This window comes from Pezoporus wallicus, unplaced genomic scaffold, assembly GCF_028554395.1.
Source record: "Pezoporus wallicus isolate ANWC-B61680 ecotype Strahan unplaced genomic scaffold, APGP_CSIRO_Pwel_v1 contig_5785, whole genome shotgun sequence".
NCBI lineage: Eukaryota > Metazoa > Chordata > Aves > Psittaciformes > Psittacidae > Pezoporus > Pezoporus wallicus.
The window spans coordinates 4,839,430-4,855,890 of NW_026641150.1; the positions used below are offsets into that span (position 1 = coordinate 4,839,430).

General features: G+C 41.1%; 1 protein-coding gene across 3 annotated transcripts; it reads left to right on the forward strand.

The window, feature by feature from the left end:
- Positions 1-388: 388 nt before the first annotated feature.
- Positions 389-9,611, forward strand: MFSD9 (major facilitator superfamily domain containing 9). Of its 3 annotated transcripts, none has more exons than XM_057422257.1 (6): positions 389-467; positions 2,679-2,766; positions 4,503-4,546; positions 6,088-6,217; positions 7,982-8,191; positions 8,703-9,611. In XM_057422257.1, the coding sequence occupies exons 2-6, from the start codon at positions 2,697-2,699 to the stop codon at positions 9,491-9,493; spliced, it is 1,245 nt and encodes a 414-aa protein (XP_057278240.1). In that variant the 5' UTR covers positions 389-467; positions 2,679-2,696; the 3' UTR covers positions 9,494-9,611. The 3 variants fall into 3 exon arrangements, with proteins under 3 accessions (XP_057278240.1, XP_057278241.1, XP_057278242.1); XM_057422258.1 differs by lacking the exon at positions 389-467 and adding an exon at positions 1,214-1,410; XM_057422259.1 differs by lacking the exon at positions 389-467 and adding an exon at positions 1,668-1,688.
- The last annotated feature ends 6,850 nt before the right edge of the window (positions 9,612-16,461 follow it).

Sequence of the window (16,461 nt, forward strand, 5' to 3'; positions counted from 1 at the left end):
ATGGGACAGTTACCACGCTCCCATTCCAAAGGCCCTCCACCCTATCTAGCTTTTCCTGCTTTCCTTCGAGCTCCAGGCCCTGAATACACAGGTTGCAAAACCCTCCACATAAGAAAACGCCAAGAAGGGCAAAGTCCTGCAGGGTAGCAGAGGAGGGGGCAAGGATCCTTATTCTTCCTCCTCGCCTGAAAAAGAGGAAACACGGAGAGTACGTCCATTAACACAATCACACCACCAAACTTTGCCACTTCCCCCCTACCCCATCACCTCCATGTTTACCCGCCGCGCCCCCCACACTGCGCATGCCCAGCGCCGCCGCTGCGGAGCGCCGGTCCGCGGCCGCATTTGGCCGGATGGAGGAGGAGGACGAGGATGGGGGCCGGGGAGCCTCGGAAAGTGCGGCGGCAGCGGCTGCTGCTGCAACGTCCGGCCGCTTTGTGCGGTGCCTTTACGCGGTGGGCTTCCTGGTAAGCGGGGAGGCGGGGTGCGGCTGCGGGGGTGTTCTTCCGGTGCGGCCTCCTTCGGGCAGCTCTGCTTGAGTAGGGAAATCCTCCCATCCCCACCTCGCAGGGCCCGCTGCCGGGCCCCGTGGTAGGAGCCGTGTTAGAGATGGGAAAAGGGCGATGGGACCGTAGCTTGTTTCGGAGCCTAGAGGTCCCCTCGGGAGATGCTGCAAAGCCCGAGGACTGTCCCCATAGGCCCCCGTACTTTCCTCCCCGTGGCCTTTGCCGGGCTGAATCTCGCGGGCACCCTCGGACCCCGGCTGGTAGCGGTACCCCCGGCCCATCGCACACCAGATCAGGCTTGGGTTTGAAGTACATCCCTTCACCTGCCGCCTTCTTGCAGTTCTAATGTTGGTAGTGGTATTGGTTGGTTGCTACTGTGTTGTCTTACCCGTGCAAACAGTCGTGCAGCTTCATATACGGATATGGTTTTCGTTCTGTAAATACAACGGAGTAGTTTAGCACCCTGAAAGCTAAGTCTTGCCTTGTGCTTGTCAGAGCTGTTCTGTTTCCTTGAAATACCAGTGGCTGATGTAAATTAAAATAAGTTAAAAAGTCCATGCTTTTTCGGTGAGGGGAGGAGGGCGATTTTTAGAGAAGGCTTGTATTTTGTAGTGATCCATGAGCCTCAGGAAAATGTTATTTAATGAATTTAAAGCTAAAAGGTTTGACTTGGAAAATGAGTACAAAATGAGTATGACCGTGAAATGTGGATATATTGCCCAGCTTACCTTTAGGCTGGGACGTAGAAACAGTGCAGTTGATTTGTGTCCTGGACCAAATATTCTAGGAAAGAGTGCATTTAGAATAAGCTTTGCTTCTTAGCTAACTTAAGTACCGTGGTTCTCCAATCCTGTAATAAGTGTGCTGACACTGAGCTGGAATACACACTGAAATCAGTCAAGAAGTGAGTATCCTTTTAGAGGGTGCACCTTATGGTGAAATATCATAATGAAGAGCTGTTGCCTGTTACGCAAGCTTCCTGTAACCAGGCAAATACAGAGTATTTATTATTTGACCTAAGACATTATAGGTGAAACGAGAAATAACTACCCATCAGAGGATACTGGTTAGTAGGTCTTGCTCTACCTATATGCTTATAAAAGTCCAATACTGCCAGGATGTATTTGGAGACTTGGATGTCTCTATTGATGACCTGGACAAAGTCATTGAACCTCTCTTCAGGTTTGTAGAGGACACCTAAGATTGTGTCATTGAAGATCTTCATAAGCTGTGTGCTCTGTTTGCTGGAGCTAATATATTTAATAATGATTCTAACCTTGTAAGCCTCAATTTCAACCATCAAAAGGTACTTAATGACAGCCTGTGAGAATTTACATAGCAATGCACATTGTTACAGTTATTCAGGCTATGGGGCTTTAAAGCCTTTTCAGCTTTCATACTTTTTCAGCTCAAGTAGTCCTTGATAAAAGGTGATCTTACTCCACTAAGTCTGTAAGGTTCTGCTCTGATATAGGATACCATATACTGTGCCAGGTAATAGTAGCAAAAGAACTCCTGAGTTGATGTGGTTAGCTTAACAAAAGTTGAAAAATCAAAAGGAGTAGGAGATTCTTCTACTGCTAAGGATGGGCAGTGACCTTTGCCCTCCTCTTACAAAACATTTATGACTTAAGCTTTGCTTCCCCCTCCCCCCCCCCCATGTGTCTGTCTTTTCAGTACATTTCTTAAATTATGCACAAAGACAGTAGGTAGGTTTAGATCTACCATAGCTTTATCCCATTGTGGATGAGAGCTAAAATACTGTAGATTTTACAAGTATACTGTCTTTGCCCAAATAAAAACTATTTGTAGGCAATTGAAATTACAAACCACTTTGAATTTAAAATACTGGTACCAAGTACTTTTCTTGTGAAACAGGTAAAGTTTAGTATATATTTAAGGAATATTTAAATATATATCTTAAAAATTACTGTATCTGACAGGGGAAAGAAGATTGCTGTTTCCATAGTTTTAACTCCTTTATGTGTTTTTGCAATTTAGTACATATTGAATGCATTTTAAAAGTTAGAACGTACCACATTGGCCATGAAAAGAATTCTTTTAATCTTCTACTGCTATGGAACTTTTTTAATATCGACTGTTACTAAGCCAGGTTGCCATCATCTTTGTAAACGTGATCATTTATGAAAACTTTTCCTGCCTTCTTTTCAGGATTTATTTGGTGTGAGCATGGTTGTTCCTTTGATGAACCTTCATATCAAATCTCTAGGAGCAAGTCATACAGTTGCTGGTATAATAGGTGAGTTGCAGTACTTGACTGATTTACTGAAGAATAAGATAATATGACCTGAATTATGCCTTACTGCAGATTGGAAGTTGTAACATAATTCTTCCTTGCTAGTAGCATAATACAAAGTAAGGCCAATTTCCCAATAAAACTGCCATACTTTGTTAGATGCAAAGACCTGTCCAGACTTGCATGCTGACAGTGCTTGGGAAAGAGCAGTCTTGGAAAGAACAAGCAAGTCTTGCAGTAGTACTTGTGCAGGTGCTTTTTCAGCATCCAAGAATTCACAGCTCAGCAACTTTGTAAGCCAGAGGTGTTGTTTTTAGTTTTATTGTTATTTACAGGCTTTGCAAACAGTACTTCTGTAGCTGGTTCTCCCGAGCTTTACAAAGCCTGTGATTGCTCCCTGTTTGATTAAATTTCTTGCAGCTGTCTTTTGGCAAAATATTTAATGTCTTTACTAGTGTTTACAAGTAAATTCTGAAAGTTTGGAGTTTTATCTTAAAAAATAACTGATAATTTTTGTTGTTTGAAGTTCTTGTTTATATTTTATGGCTCTGTTGATGGTTTGTAATATTTTTTATAGCTATGTGGTTGACATGGGCTCTATTATTCAGCTTTTTATTACCATCCTTTATTTTGAATGAAATTTAGCACTTTTCATGAATAATTTGGGTTCTGTGCTGAGTTGAGTATTATTTTAAGCAGCAGTTCATCAAAAATGTGAGAAACAGTATGGCTTATTTACTGATGGGTCTTGCCGTATTGTGGGAAAGCATCAGAGATGGAAAGTAGCTGTATGGTAAGCCTTATGACAAGTGCAAAAACTCCTGAAGGAGAAGGCATGTCAAGCCATTTTGCAGAGGTGAAAGCCATCCAGTTGGCCTTACACTTTGCTGAACAAGAAAAATGGCCAGTACTTTATACTGACTTGTGTATAGTAGCAAATACCCTATGGAGGTGATTGCAGCAATGGAACCAGTGTAATTGGCAACGCAGAGGTAAACCCATTTGGGCTGCTGCACTGTGGCAAGATATCACTGCCTGGATGGAGAGCCTGGTGTTGAAGGTATGCCACATAGATGCTCATGTACCGAAGAGTTGGGCCACTGAGGAACATCAGAACAACCAACAGGTGGATAAAGCTGCTGAGATTAAAGTGGCTCAAATGAATTTAGATCGGCAACATAAGGGTGAATTATTTTTAGCCCATGGTGGGCCCATGACACTTCAGGCCATCAAGGCAGAGATGCAACATACAGATGGGCTCATGATCAAGAGGTGGACTTAACAATGGACAGTATTGCCCAGGTCATTCATGGATGTGAAATGTGCTACAATTAAGCAAGCCAAGCAGTTAAAGCCTTTCCGGTGTGGAGGATAATGGCTGAAGTACAAATACGGGAAGGCCGGGCAGACTGACTGTATCACACTCCCACTGACCTGCCAAGGCAAGTGCCATGTGCTTACCATGGTGGAAGCAACCACCATGTCATTCTTGTGTCATGCTCAGGTCTCTCAAACTTACCCAGAAAGGTTCTGAGTTACTGTCTGAGCTTAAACTGTGAGAGTCCTTGGTTATGTGCTAAATTCTACCCTTGGTTTGTCCTGCTCCCTCTTCCTGTTATTCTAGTAAATTATTTCCAGAATGTCTTTCATGTTGCCCCATTTAAAATTTTGTGTGGTTTTCATTTTCTTAAAAATGAAGTTAAATTTTTAACGTTGTTAATTTTACTTGCTTGTTTTAGGATCTCTCTATGGTATAATGCAACTATTTTCCAGCACATTTGTGGTGAGTTCTAACACTGCATTTCTGAACATGTTGGTATTTCTATGGATTTTAAAGGGAAAAGGGGTGGGGTTAATAATAGCATTTCTTGATGTTTTGAAAACATTTATAGTGTTCATCTAAGCATTTTTACTTGAAGGATCTAGGTTTTAGTTTGCATGGAACGTGTTTGTTTCATTTCTAGGAAATTGCCAGATTTTTCAGAACTAAACAGAATACGATCTTTGGTCAAAAACTAGAATCCAGATTTGGTCTCAAATACGTTACAGAGTATGTTGCAGTCACACAGGGTTCTTCTTCAGTGTTGGTGCTAGTAAAGCTGGAGTTTCCTTCAGTGTGGTAGCCTGTCCAAAAAGCAGTCTCACAAGTCAGCTGTTCATGAGCTTGTTACCTAGAGTTTGCTTTCCCTGCTTAACAAGCAATGCCTTGTAATTTGTCATTTAAATTAATGTAATACATCTTTGAGCTTTGTTTGGTTTTGTTTTCTGTTAGCTGTTGATTTTTTACATCCTAATCTAAGCAAGAGTGCAGAGACTAAACCTCCTGAATATATGCTTTACCTGTCAATCCCTTAGATCCCTCCTTAGCCAGGAGCACCTTTAATATTGCCCTGATACCTCCTAGCCTTTTTAAGAGAAGAGATTTTGAGCATCTCATGAAAAAACTGTTTGGTATGCCACCTGTAATAATTTGCTTCTATGATCTTATGGCATTTTCTTTTGAACTGCAAGACCATTGCCTTCTTTCTCAAAAAACCTGTTGCCTTTTTGGTATCAAGATGATTTACAAGAATCATAGAATAGTTAGGGTTGGAAAGGACCTTAAGATCATCTAGTTCCACCCCCCCTGCCATGGGCAGGGACACCTCACACTAAACCATCTCACCCAAGGCTTTGTCCAACCTGGTCTTGAACACTGCCAGGGATGGAACTTTCACAGCTTCCCTGGGCAACCCATTCCAGTGCCTCACCACCCTTAACAGGAAAGAATTTCCTCCTTATATCCAATCTAAACTTCCCCTGTTTAAGTTTGAACCCATTACCCCTTGTCCTGAAGAATGTTAAACGCAAGTTTACTGTTTGCTCTTCTCATAATTCCTCCCTGTCTGCACTCAGCTGACAAACTCCTCATAGCTAAGATCATTCGTTTTAGGATGCTCAGCAAGTATCTAATACATTGCAACCATTGATGCAAACAAATATTAGTGGTTGGTTGTAATAACATTTTCAGAGTGCCCTTACTACTGCTATTTCATGATATATATTGCAGGACTGTATTTTTAAAAGAGGAAAATTATTTTTTAAAAAGCTTTATGCATGACATTAAATGGAATCATAGTTTCAGCAGGTGCACTGGTGGCAGGACAGAACTCTGCTTGTGACTTCAGGAATTTAAGCACTTAGGAATGTTGTGTAATAAACTTATTAAGCTTTCATTGACAGTCCTTTCATCTCTTTTCTCAGTTTAATGTAGAAGTATTGGTTGTTCACTGTACATAGTTAAGTGTTTTAAAAAGCTAATCTTAATTTCCTGATTTGTGAAAGGGCTGCTGGAGTGATATAGTAGGAAGACGGTATTCCCTGCTTGCTTGTATTCTTCTCAGTGCTCTGGGTTACTTCGTTCTTGGAGCATCCACCACTGTGTTCCTGTTTGCCATTTCTAGGGTGCCTGTAGGTGAGTAAACACATGGGATTTTGGAGTTTAAATTCCCCATAGTTGCAGTTTGAGAATTACTACTAGGAAAAACATGGTATGTAGATAGCTACATAGCATCATCACCCAGCAGTACCAACCTTAGTAACTGAAAAGTCTCCACAAATCGAAGTATTCTCGTGACCTTTTCCTGAAAGTAACTTGAAATGTTGTTGTGGTTTAACCCAGCAGGCAGCTAAGAACACCACTCACACACATAGCGGTATAGGGGAGAAAATCAGGCGGGGGGAGAGGGGGTGGGAGAGGAGGGAGAATGTAAAATTTGTGGGTTGAGATAAAGACAGTTTAATAGGACTGAAAAGGAAGCAAAATAATAATACGCAAAACAAGTCATGCACAATACAATTGCTCACAACCAGCCAACTGATGTCCAGCCAGTTCATGAGCAGTGGTCCCTAGCCAGCTTTCTTCCTACTTTATGTCCTGAGCATGACATCACATGTTATGGAATATCCCTTTGGGGGATTGGGGTCAGCTGTCCTTGCTGTACCCCCTCCTAACTTCTTGTGCTCCTCAACCTATTCACTGAGGGGCACTCAAGGTGGGGTGAAAAGCTGAAGAGGCCTTTACTTAGTACAAACTAAAACATCAATGTGTTATCCACATTATTCTCATCCTAGAGCCAAAATACAGCACTGTACCAGCTACTAGGAAGAAATGAACTCTACCCAACTGAAACCAGGTTAACTGTATATTCAACAACTGTCACAACTTTTATGCCACCTTGAATGGCTGAATTATATGAGGAGTATAGCAGTACTTTGAAAGAGGCTATTGTAAGTTTAGTCATAACAGGTACACAACATACCAGGTAACTGCTGGAAATCTTGACCTGCATTTGCAGTAGAGAACAGAATTATATGCATTACTGTTTCTTCTCTTGCTGAAAATATACCTCAAAGTGACACTACAGTATTTGGCTGAAATTTTATGTCACTGCTTCAACAGAATATGTTCTACAAAAGTGTGTATGTTTGCAGCACAGTTTGTGCCAGGGTTCATTTCAGAGTTCTTAAAATAATCAAACACCTATTGCCTATATTCTGTCATAATAAGCATTGCTATTACTTCGAACACATCTACTAAAGGCCACTTTTATGGCCCATAGTTTTGATTCAGGAGCTGTTAATATTTAATATTTAAAGACAATTTGCTAATGAATTATTTAATTGATACTTGACTGCTTAGTAGAAATAATACTTCTAAATCCTAGTAGCACTGTGATAGCATTGCCCTGGTCAGAGGGAAGGAATGTAAAAGATAGCATTATTAATATTCCTGCAGTCTGCTTACCCTTCTGTGCCCTTCTTCTGCCACCCACTAGTTTCCCATAGAAATTGGTGTGTTACAATCCTGGAAATCTTCATACTCAGCAAAGTTGGTACAGAGCTATGTTCATATTCAGGCAAGCTGTTCCTACCTCACCATTAACCATCCACAAGTTGCTATTGTAGTGGCTATTGTATTCCTAGTGTGCTTCAACACTCAGCTTAGTTACTTCTCCTTTCAGCAGGGCTGTAGGAGCATAACTTTGAGCAGAGGCATGAACTGGTTGCCTTGATCAAAATCACCTAAGCCAAATCCTTGAACAGCCAGGATGGCAGCTGCAGGACTCTAGCATACCAGTCATGTAGATTTTGACCACTGATATTTCAGATAGCTTCTGTCATTTTTAATCTTTTGGACTGAGCAATATATGTTTATTTTGTTTATATTACATTGCAGGTATCTTCAAGCACACACTCTCAATCTCTAAAGCTCTCCTTTCCGACTTGGTTTCTGAGCGAGACCGCCCTTTAGTGATGGGACGCTTCAATGCAGCCTCCAGTGTGGGCTTCATTCTGGGGCCTGTTGTTGGCGGCTACCTGACAGAGCTGAAAGATGGCTTTTATCAAACATCCTTCCTCTGTGCCTGTATCTTCCTTCTGAATGCTGGTAAGTTGTGTACCATATTTTGCATCTTGGGTGCCTTCATTCCTCACTTTTGTGTTTTTACACTATTTCTAATACCTTGTATTCATAGTGTGTTTATCATATATGGCATACATGTTCTGTCTACCAGTATTACCCTTTGAATTTGAACCTATGTGGAAGGGTGGCAGTTTTGAAACAGTTAACCTCCAGGTGCTTCTCCTTTGTATTCTATGTATCACTTTTACATTCAGATACAGGAAGACCAGAAATCAGCTTTAGCCTTTAGATCTGTTTATACGTTGTGAGTGTGGCATCTTGGTGTATTTCTTCCTTGCTTGCACTGCATTTAAAATTGAACTGATACTGTGAATAGCACTAGACTTAATCTTTGAAAATTTTTAAAGTGAAATCTCTGTTAAGTCATTTTTAAACTTTGATCTTTACACTGAGTACATGGTTACAATCAAGCTAATGTCTTCCAAGTAAAATTAATGCAATTGAATAAAATCAGCTAATTTCTTGATCTGTATAGGTCTTGTCTGGATGTTACCCTGGAGTGAAGAAAACACTGGCAATAGGGAATGTCAACAAGGAAAAAAAGGAACAGACAGCTTCTCAGCAAAGGCAAATCATGACCTGCACTTGAAATCGGCAACTAATGGAGCTGTGGCAAGCAACAGTCTTTTCCAGTCTCCATGGATCCAAGTTACAACAGTGCTGAAGAGGATTAAAGGAATTGCGTGCTCTGATCTGTGGGATATATTTTTAGTGCGGTTGCTGATGTCTGTTGCTATTCTGCTGTACTACAGTAATTTTAGCCTGGCCTTGGAGGAGAGATTTGGGCTGAAACCCTTGTTTGCTGGATACCTAATGAGCTATAGCAGTGCACTTGGAGTCCTGGCTGGTTGTCTGCTCGGACCAATAACAAGACTCTATCAGCACAATACATACAGAATTTTGTTGCACTCTAGCACTCTTACCTGCACATTGATTCTCCTGTATGCTTCAGCACGGAGCATATGGTTGGTCATTTTGTCTTCCACATTCTTAGCCTTTTCAACTACTATAGGTCGTACTTGTATCATTGATCTTGAGTTGACCATTGGTGGGAATGAGGCCAGTGGTACGCTCCTAGGTGTTGGACAGTCGGTGACATCAGTGGGACGTATACTTGCCCCACTCCTCTCTGGAATTGCTCAGGAGTTCAGTCCCTGTGGCCCTCCAAGTCTAGGGGTTGGACTAGCTTTAGCAGCTATTTTGATAATGAATGCAAACAAACAAAAATACTGTAGCCATGGAAATGTGAAGTTAAAAAATCAGTAGTTGCAAATTTGGATTGCATAGATGTACCTCAAAGGAGAGGCAAAGTGAATCAACCTGAGGTGGTGCTTAACACTTGCCAGACTTGTACAATAGTAACAGGATCTTTTAAGAGGGCACATTAAGTGCTTACAAATATTTCTGCTGCAGGAATGTTAAATCTAGACAAATGTTATTCTAACTGGTACCACTACAACACTTGTGAGGGGGACAGGTGTTGCTGTATTGTACTGGCTGGGATTTTTTTTACAGATTTTTAACCTTTTTGGAGGGAAAAAAGGAATGACATGAAATAACACAAATCCTGCTTGTAGCTCACATTTGGAACAGTGTTTATATTGATAATTGTTGGAAGACAGAAATTGATTCCGATTATTTACTCAGAGGAGAATTTTTATTATTTAATCAGAAGGAGAACTTGTAATACAGCTCGTTAGCCTTAATTTCTTATGCTGTGGTCTGCTGCCATTTGTCTACCATGACGGTAGCTTAATTACCAGCACGCTTGTTTATGTGATTTTATTAAGCATACTTTGTCTACAAAATTTGCTGCTCAGCAGGATTAGGCACTTTGGAGTGGCCATCTGACTGTGCCAATGCCTGCTCTTTCCCAGGTAACAGAGCTGGTTATATGCTAACTTTATGTATTAGAAGGCCTAAAATGGATAATTTTAGAATAATACGGGGCCATTCAGGCTGAAAATGAGACCAAATGTAAGCTTTATTGAAACTTGAAGTGGTGGTTTCTGTTTAGTAATAACTTCTGCTGAACAATTTTATCATCAATTATTTGTTAGTATTTCCTGTGCAATTTTTCTACCTTCATTTTAAGAATAAATTTGCTATGACTATTAAAGGTGTACTGAAGCAACTAGCAGTAGTTTGTGGAACTGGATGAATGCATTTTCTCATATCTCTGGAAGCATAAGTGACATTTCAGTGACAAGAGAAAAACTGTATAATTGTTGGTATTATGGTCTTCATTCGTCTACACCACTGAACTAATGAGAGGTTACTCTCAGAACTATACAATGAGTTGTGGCACTCTCCTGTGTTTAATGTTCAAGCTCACATTACTTACCAGTCACCACTGCTTGCATTGCATTTGAAACATAAAAAAAAATGTATTTTGCACTGATAACATTCCATATGCTTTCCCTCCTATTACTCAATGAAAGTATGAAGTCAACTATGTGTAATTTTGGGTTTGGTTTGTTGGGGTTTTTTTGTTTTTAAAAATCAGTTATGTCCTTAAATGCATCCATGTAAATAATGTTGCTGCTTCAGAACAGTCATAGATGGTGTTTTGCATTTTTTTTATTTTTATTTTCTTTACCTTTTCCAGTGCATGTTATTATTTAAACTGTTGTTGAAACCTCAGTGAAACCAGTGGCAGAACCTTAGGGCTACATTTAGAACTCTGAGTTGGTTTAATTGTATATATTGACATAATAAGTATGCCTTATTAATGCTGTGATTTTAGTACATATTCTCAGAGTTCCTCATTATGATAACCTGTGTTTCATTTCTCCCTATGAATGTGAGGCATTTTCAAGTGTCTTATTTCTTCTCGCTTGGTAGATGCCCCAAGACATTCTTTCCCTAAATTTCCTAATTTTTTTTTTTTTTTTTTTACCTAAACCCATCTTTCTGTAAGTCAGGGACTTTTGTTTTGAAACTACAGAAGGGGCTAAAGGAGAAGGACAGGAAAAAAAAAACTCAAAAAATAATATATGTGAAAGATTGAGTAATTTTCCTTACACTTGTTGGTTATGTGAGGTTTACATTTACCCTTCTAAGTTGCTGCAGTGATTAAAGCTGAATTCTGTAAACACCATAAAATTCAGTTTATAGTACCATGTACAGCTGCCTGAATATTGCTTATAAAAGCTTCAAAAACTCACTGGTTTTGTTTATACATAACTGAAAAATGTGCTTTCCATGATCTGCAGATATTTTTGTTTTCTTTTGAAAAAAGTTCTCCATATAAGATAGTTAAAAAATGGAATTAAATAATGAAATTAAGAAATCTATGGAAGGCTGGTCTAAGGGAGATGTTGCCACTGATGTTACAGAAGAGAAGTTTTTTCTTGTAGGCCAGAATGATTTCTGAAGTGCTGCAGAAACATTTCTTCTTTGTTAAGCCTAAGTTACAGAGAAGTTGCACTACTTTCTTTCTCTTATAATTTTTTTAAGGAATAGAAATAAAACAAAGGCATTCCACATCTATCATTTTGTCTCTGTTTGTTGTCCTGTCCTCTGTTCAATCTACAGCACAAGTCGGTATGATATGCAGGTGTTTTATTTTTTTTTCTTCAAGCTGTTCCTTCAAATGATCATTTGAATCTGCTTGCTTTTCACATAAAAGGCATAGGAGTTAAGGATTCAACCAAGAAGTGGTTTGACAATGTATGAAAAAGAAGTGAGAGAAAATAGAGAACCCACCAGTTCTGAGACAGCATACTTAAAACTACTGTTCTAGTGGCTGTTTGGATCCCTTGTGCTGCCTCTTAGTTGCCATAACTGTGCAAGTTCTGAGAGTGATGAGTAAATGACATCCCTGGAGATGAGATGTGATTTCCCCTTTTAAATTGAGGGAGAAGCAGTTGCAACTATTTTTGGCTACAGTCTAGTGGGTTTTATTGAATTGCTCAGCAGTTCCTTGAATCCAGTTGTGGTATCTGAAGACTAACAAAACAGATCTGAATATGGACTAAAGAAAAAAGTTTCTATCTGCAAATCACTGCAAACACAGGTTTTTCTCTTGCTTGCTGTTTCTGTTAGTTTCAGATTGGTTTTCTTGAGCTTGTTAGGGTTATTTCTGCTTTTTACCTTTGGAAATTTCCACTTTTTTAACAGTGACTACTTTTCTGATCTTTATGATCAACTGATGTTAAAGAGGCTGTGAATACAATGTAATAATTTGTTTCTGTAAAACAGCTGGTAGCATATGATATGTACTGATTTTGTTGCTTTTAAATGATTAAGCAAATGTAAGGTTTATTCATGTTGATGTATGCTGCATACATTTGAAGAGATCCTTTATAAACACACCAATTCTTGTCCTGCGTCTTGCCATTTTTTCTCTGAATTTCCTCACCATAGCACCATCGCAGAGGTCAGTACCATTCTTGTTTTCTGAGAACAAGTTGACTAGTGAGCATATAATGAGCAACAAAACAGGACAGGTATTGCTTACTAACTGGCTTGCTCATAACTTCAGGCACTCCATAATGCTATATCTCACATTCCAGCTGATGGGAATCTCTGTGCGTATGTTCAGGAGCTGCTAGCCCCCATTTCACCACAGGTGGAATTACTCCTTTGTAGATGATGCTTCGTATCTTGGCACTTTGGGATTTGAAAACCCATGACTCAACCATACTGTTACTGCTAGAATTGTAAACACTTACAAAGAGCTGATCATTAATCTTGTAAGGAGTATGTTAGAGCCTGAACTTTGAGAGTCAAATGATTGTGAGTAAAGCTTAGCTTGCCTTAGGAACCTGGGCAGGGCTAAGGGCAATGATGGCTGCACCCCCCCCCCACCGTAGAAAAAGCCCTTAGGGAGCACCAGCAACCAGGAGCACCACCCACAGGGTGGGCAATCAGCAAAGGTGTGGTGCAGCAGCAGTTTGGGTGGCAGCTGAAGCCCTGCCAGCTCTACCAGGGAGCAGTGGTATCAACCTGGCAGAAAGCCATGACCTCTGAGCTCTGCACCCACCACAGCTGACACAGCTGCTCGGGCAGAGCTCTGGGGGGAACTGAAGGTTCCTGGCTGTGGTGTGTGCTCTGTGGAACTATCAGATGGCAGAAGTGAGCGCACCTACAAGGAGGCATGACAGGTACAGGAACTTACAGCTGCAGGAGGAGGTGAGTAGGTTGAGGAGTATCAGGGAGAATGAGACAGGGAGACTACTGGAATCACACTCTACTTTCCCTGAGACATGCCCAGCAGGCAGACGGGACACGATACGGAGGATTCCCTATCTTTTCTCTGCCTGGTTGAACACAGTGACATAAGGGATAGGGGGCAGTGGTGACAAGTTCCTGCCTAGCACAGCAGGTGTATCTCCTCCCTCACTGCCCCACCTTCCCAGGGGCCCTTGCACAATAGGTATGAGGCTCTGCAAGTGGAACTGAAAAACAATGAGGACAATGGTTCATCTAGGGTGGAGGTGTCACCGAGGTTAAGTCAGCCTACACCCTGCTCCCATAAAGAAAAGATAGGTCATTGTCATAGGAGACTCCCTTCTGAGGGGAACAGAAGGCCCAAAACTCAGACTGATCCACTTCTTTGGGAAGTCTGCTGTATCCCTGCAACCCAGGTTAAATGTGAGATGAGGAAGCTTCCTACCTTGGTACAGCCCTCAGATTATTATCGGATTTTTCAGGTAGGTAGCAATAAAGACTTGCAAAAAGAAGTCTGAAGGCAATCAAGAAGACTTCGTGGCCTTGGGACAACAGGTTAAAGAATCGGGAGCACAAGCAGTGCTTTCTTCTATGCCTCCAGTTGCAGGGAATGATGATGGGAGAAACAAGAAGAGCCATCAGATCAATGCCTGGCTCCAAGCCTGGTGTCACTGGCAGAATTTGGGGGTTTTTGATCATGGGTATCAATTTGCACAACACCAGGCCTGCTGGTGATGGTGAAGGATGGGGTACCCCTTCCTTGTCTCAAAGGGGGAACAGGATCTTTGCACAGGAGTTTGCAGGGCTCATGGAAATAGCTTTAAACTAGATTTAAAGGGGGAAAGGGATAAAAACAGGCTCACTAGAGATAAGCCTGGGGGCACCACACCTATGTTTGAGGGACAACATGCTAGTGAGGCCCTTTGGACTGCTGTACCAGTGGAGGTGGCGGATGGAGATCCACCTGGCATCGTAAAACACAAGGGTTATTGATGTGTCAGAAACCACAGAAGTGCCTGAGAATGGTCACATAGGAATTAGAGCTTCTCCCCATAAAAAGGTGGTGGGATCCATAGCCCAACTGAAGTGCATGCACACCAATGCACACAGCATACACAACAAACAGGAGGAGCTGGAAGTCATTGTGCAGCTGTGGAAAACTATTATAGATGCCATCATGGAAACATGGGGGGATGACTGCTAAATTGAGGGATAACATCTGAGAGGAATAAATCTCTCCCAGATTTAAACATAACATGAATCAGGTATTCCATGACCTCTGTCCACTGCGTCCTGAAGCAGTTTCTCCTTCTCACGCTTGGGTTTGATACCCTCTCCATCATGTTTTCCAGCCTGAGCCTCCCATCTATTGTTGGCCTGGCTGGGGCCGTGTATTGCAGATACCATGCTTTATGTACATTCACAAGCCTATCTTTATAGGATCAGACCTCTTGTAGTACAAAAAGCATTCCTCCAGCCAATTTCAAAACACTTCATCTTTTCTTCAGGATGTAGGGGATGTTGGTAGAACTTAGACAATTTTGGAAATAGTGTCCAGCTGAAGCGTTTCTTGCAGTGTCAGCCTTACAATGCCGCTGGTGTCTGGATTTGGTGGACTTGGCATCTCTTGAAAAAGGCAGTGCAGGCTGCAGTGTGTTTGCTCCCAGAGACGCTAACATACCCTTCATAACAGCATGCATGTTATTTTGGCCAAATTTTAAACTTTGTTTCTCCATGTGATTTCTATGTGGCTTCAGTTGAGAAGAATATCAAGTTTCTAAATTGCTATGCAGCATGGTTTTCTTTTGTTGAACACCTGTGGTTTCAGTAGAGTTTGCAGCATACTTTAGTACCAAGTAGTAAAGCCCTTAAGATTTTGCCTTTTATGGCAAGTTATTCTCATTTTCTCTTTCAAATATCTGCTTAAAACACATAACTGGATGTCTATCTAATCTGTAGCCCTTCCTGTACCTACTTTCTTAGGTATATTTATATTAACTTTCAATTTGTAGGGCTTTTAGCAGGCGAAGGGTGAAAGAAATTCTTGGAAAACCCTAATTCAGTGTAACATATATATTCCCTACTGCACCTAAAACTGGAAAATTGGACACTGTGCTTCCTTCAAAAGGCAATAAAATCTCAGTACTACACAGTGCATTGAAGAGTCCATCTGGAAACAAAAAAGAATTGTATGTGGATTTGGCAAGTTTCCCTGTCACTGTTGGAGATGTGGTTTCCGGAAAAAGTGAAAAACACGTTTCCAGTCAATACATGACTTTCTCCATCAGATGGTGCTCGAGGACAGATTTATTTGGCATTTTATTCTTCAGCAGACAAACTCTCATTAATACAACAGAAAGGAAGTCTCCTCTGAGAGCTAAAGTTAGATAGGCTTTTAGAAAGATCAGAAAGTGCTATTGATCTTGTTTTTCTTTTGCAGGATAGGAAAAGGCAAACCCCTGACTCAAACCAGAGCAAGAGTTGAATGAGGAGGGTGACCTGGGACACAGACTGCGTCACCTGCTGCTGTCATTGCTACTGAAAAGGAGAACACCCAGGAAAGCAGTTCTCAGAGGTGGTGAGGGTCTAGACCAGCACTAGCGGAAAAGAGCCTGAAAAAGGTGGGAAGAGCAGAAGTTGGGAAGGGAGAGAGCACTTGCAAGGAGACTTGTAATTCTGCTTCACTGCATAACCATGCTGGATATCTGCCTTGATACTTGTATTCTGTGGATCTCAAAGTGCTCTTTAAAGGTAACAATGTGCTAGCGTGTTTCGAAGCACCAGGAACTTATGACCATATTTGATAAAAACAACCTCCAATTTGATCTGCTTGTGCTATGGGACATTCACTTTCAGTACCAGTGATCTGAGCATGCACTGTACTAATGGACAACCAGCAAAGCAGTAAGGTTGCTGAAACCTACGTTCGTTATTTAAACTTGTGCCATAAAAAATGACAACCATTTGAAAAAAGGCAGCTTTCCCCAGATATAAGCCAATTGCTTGGTCATTGCCAGTATATGAATGAGAAAACTCCAGAGGGAGTAAAATAAATGCTG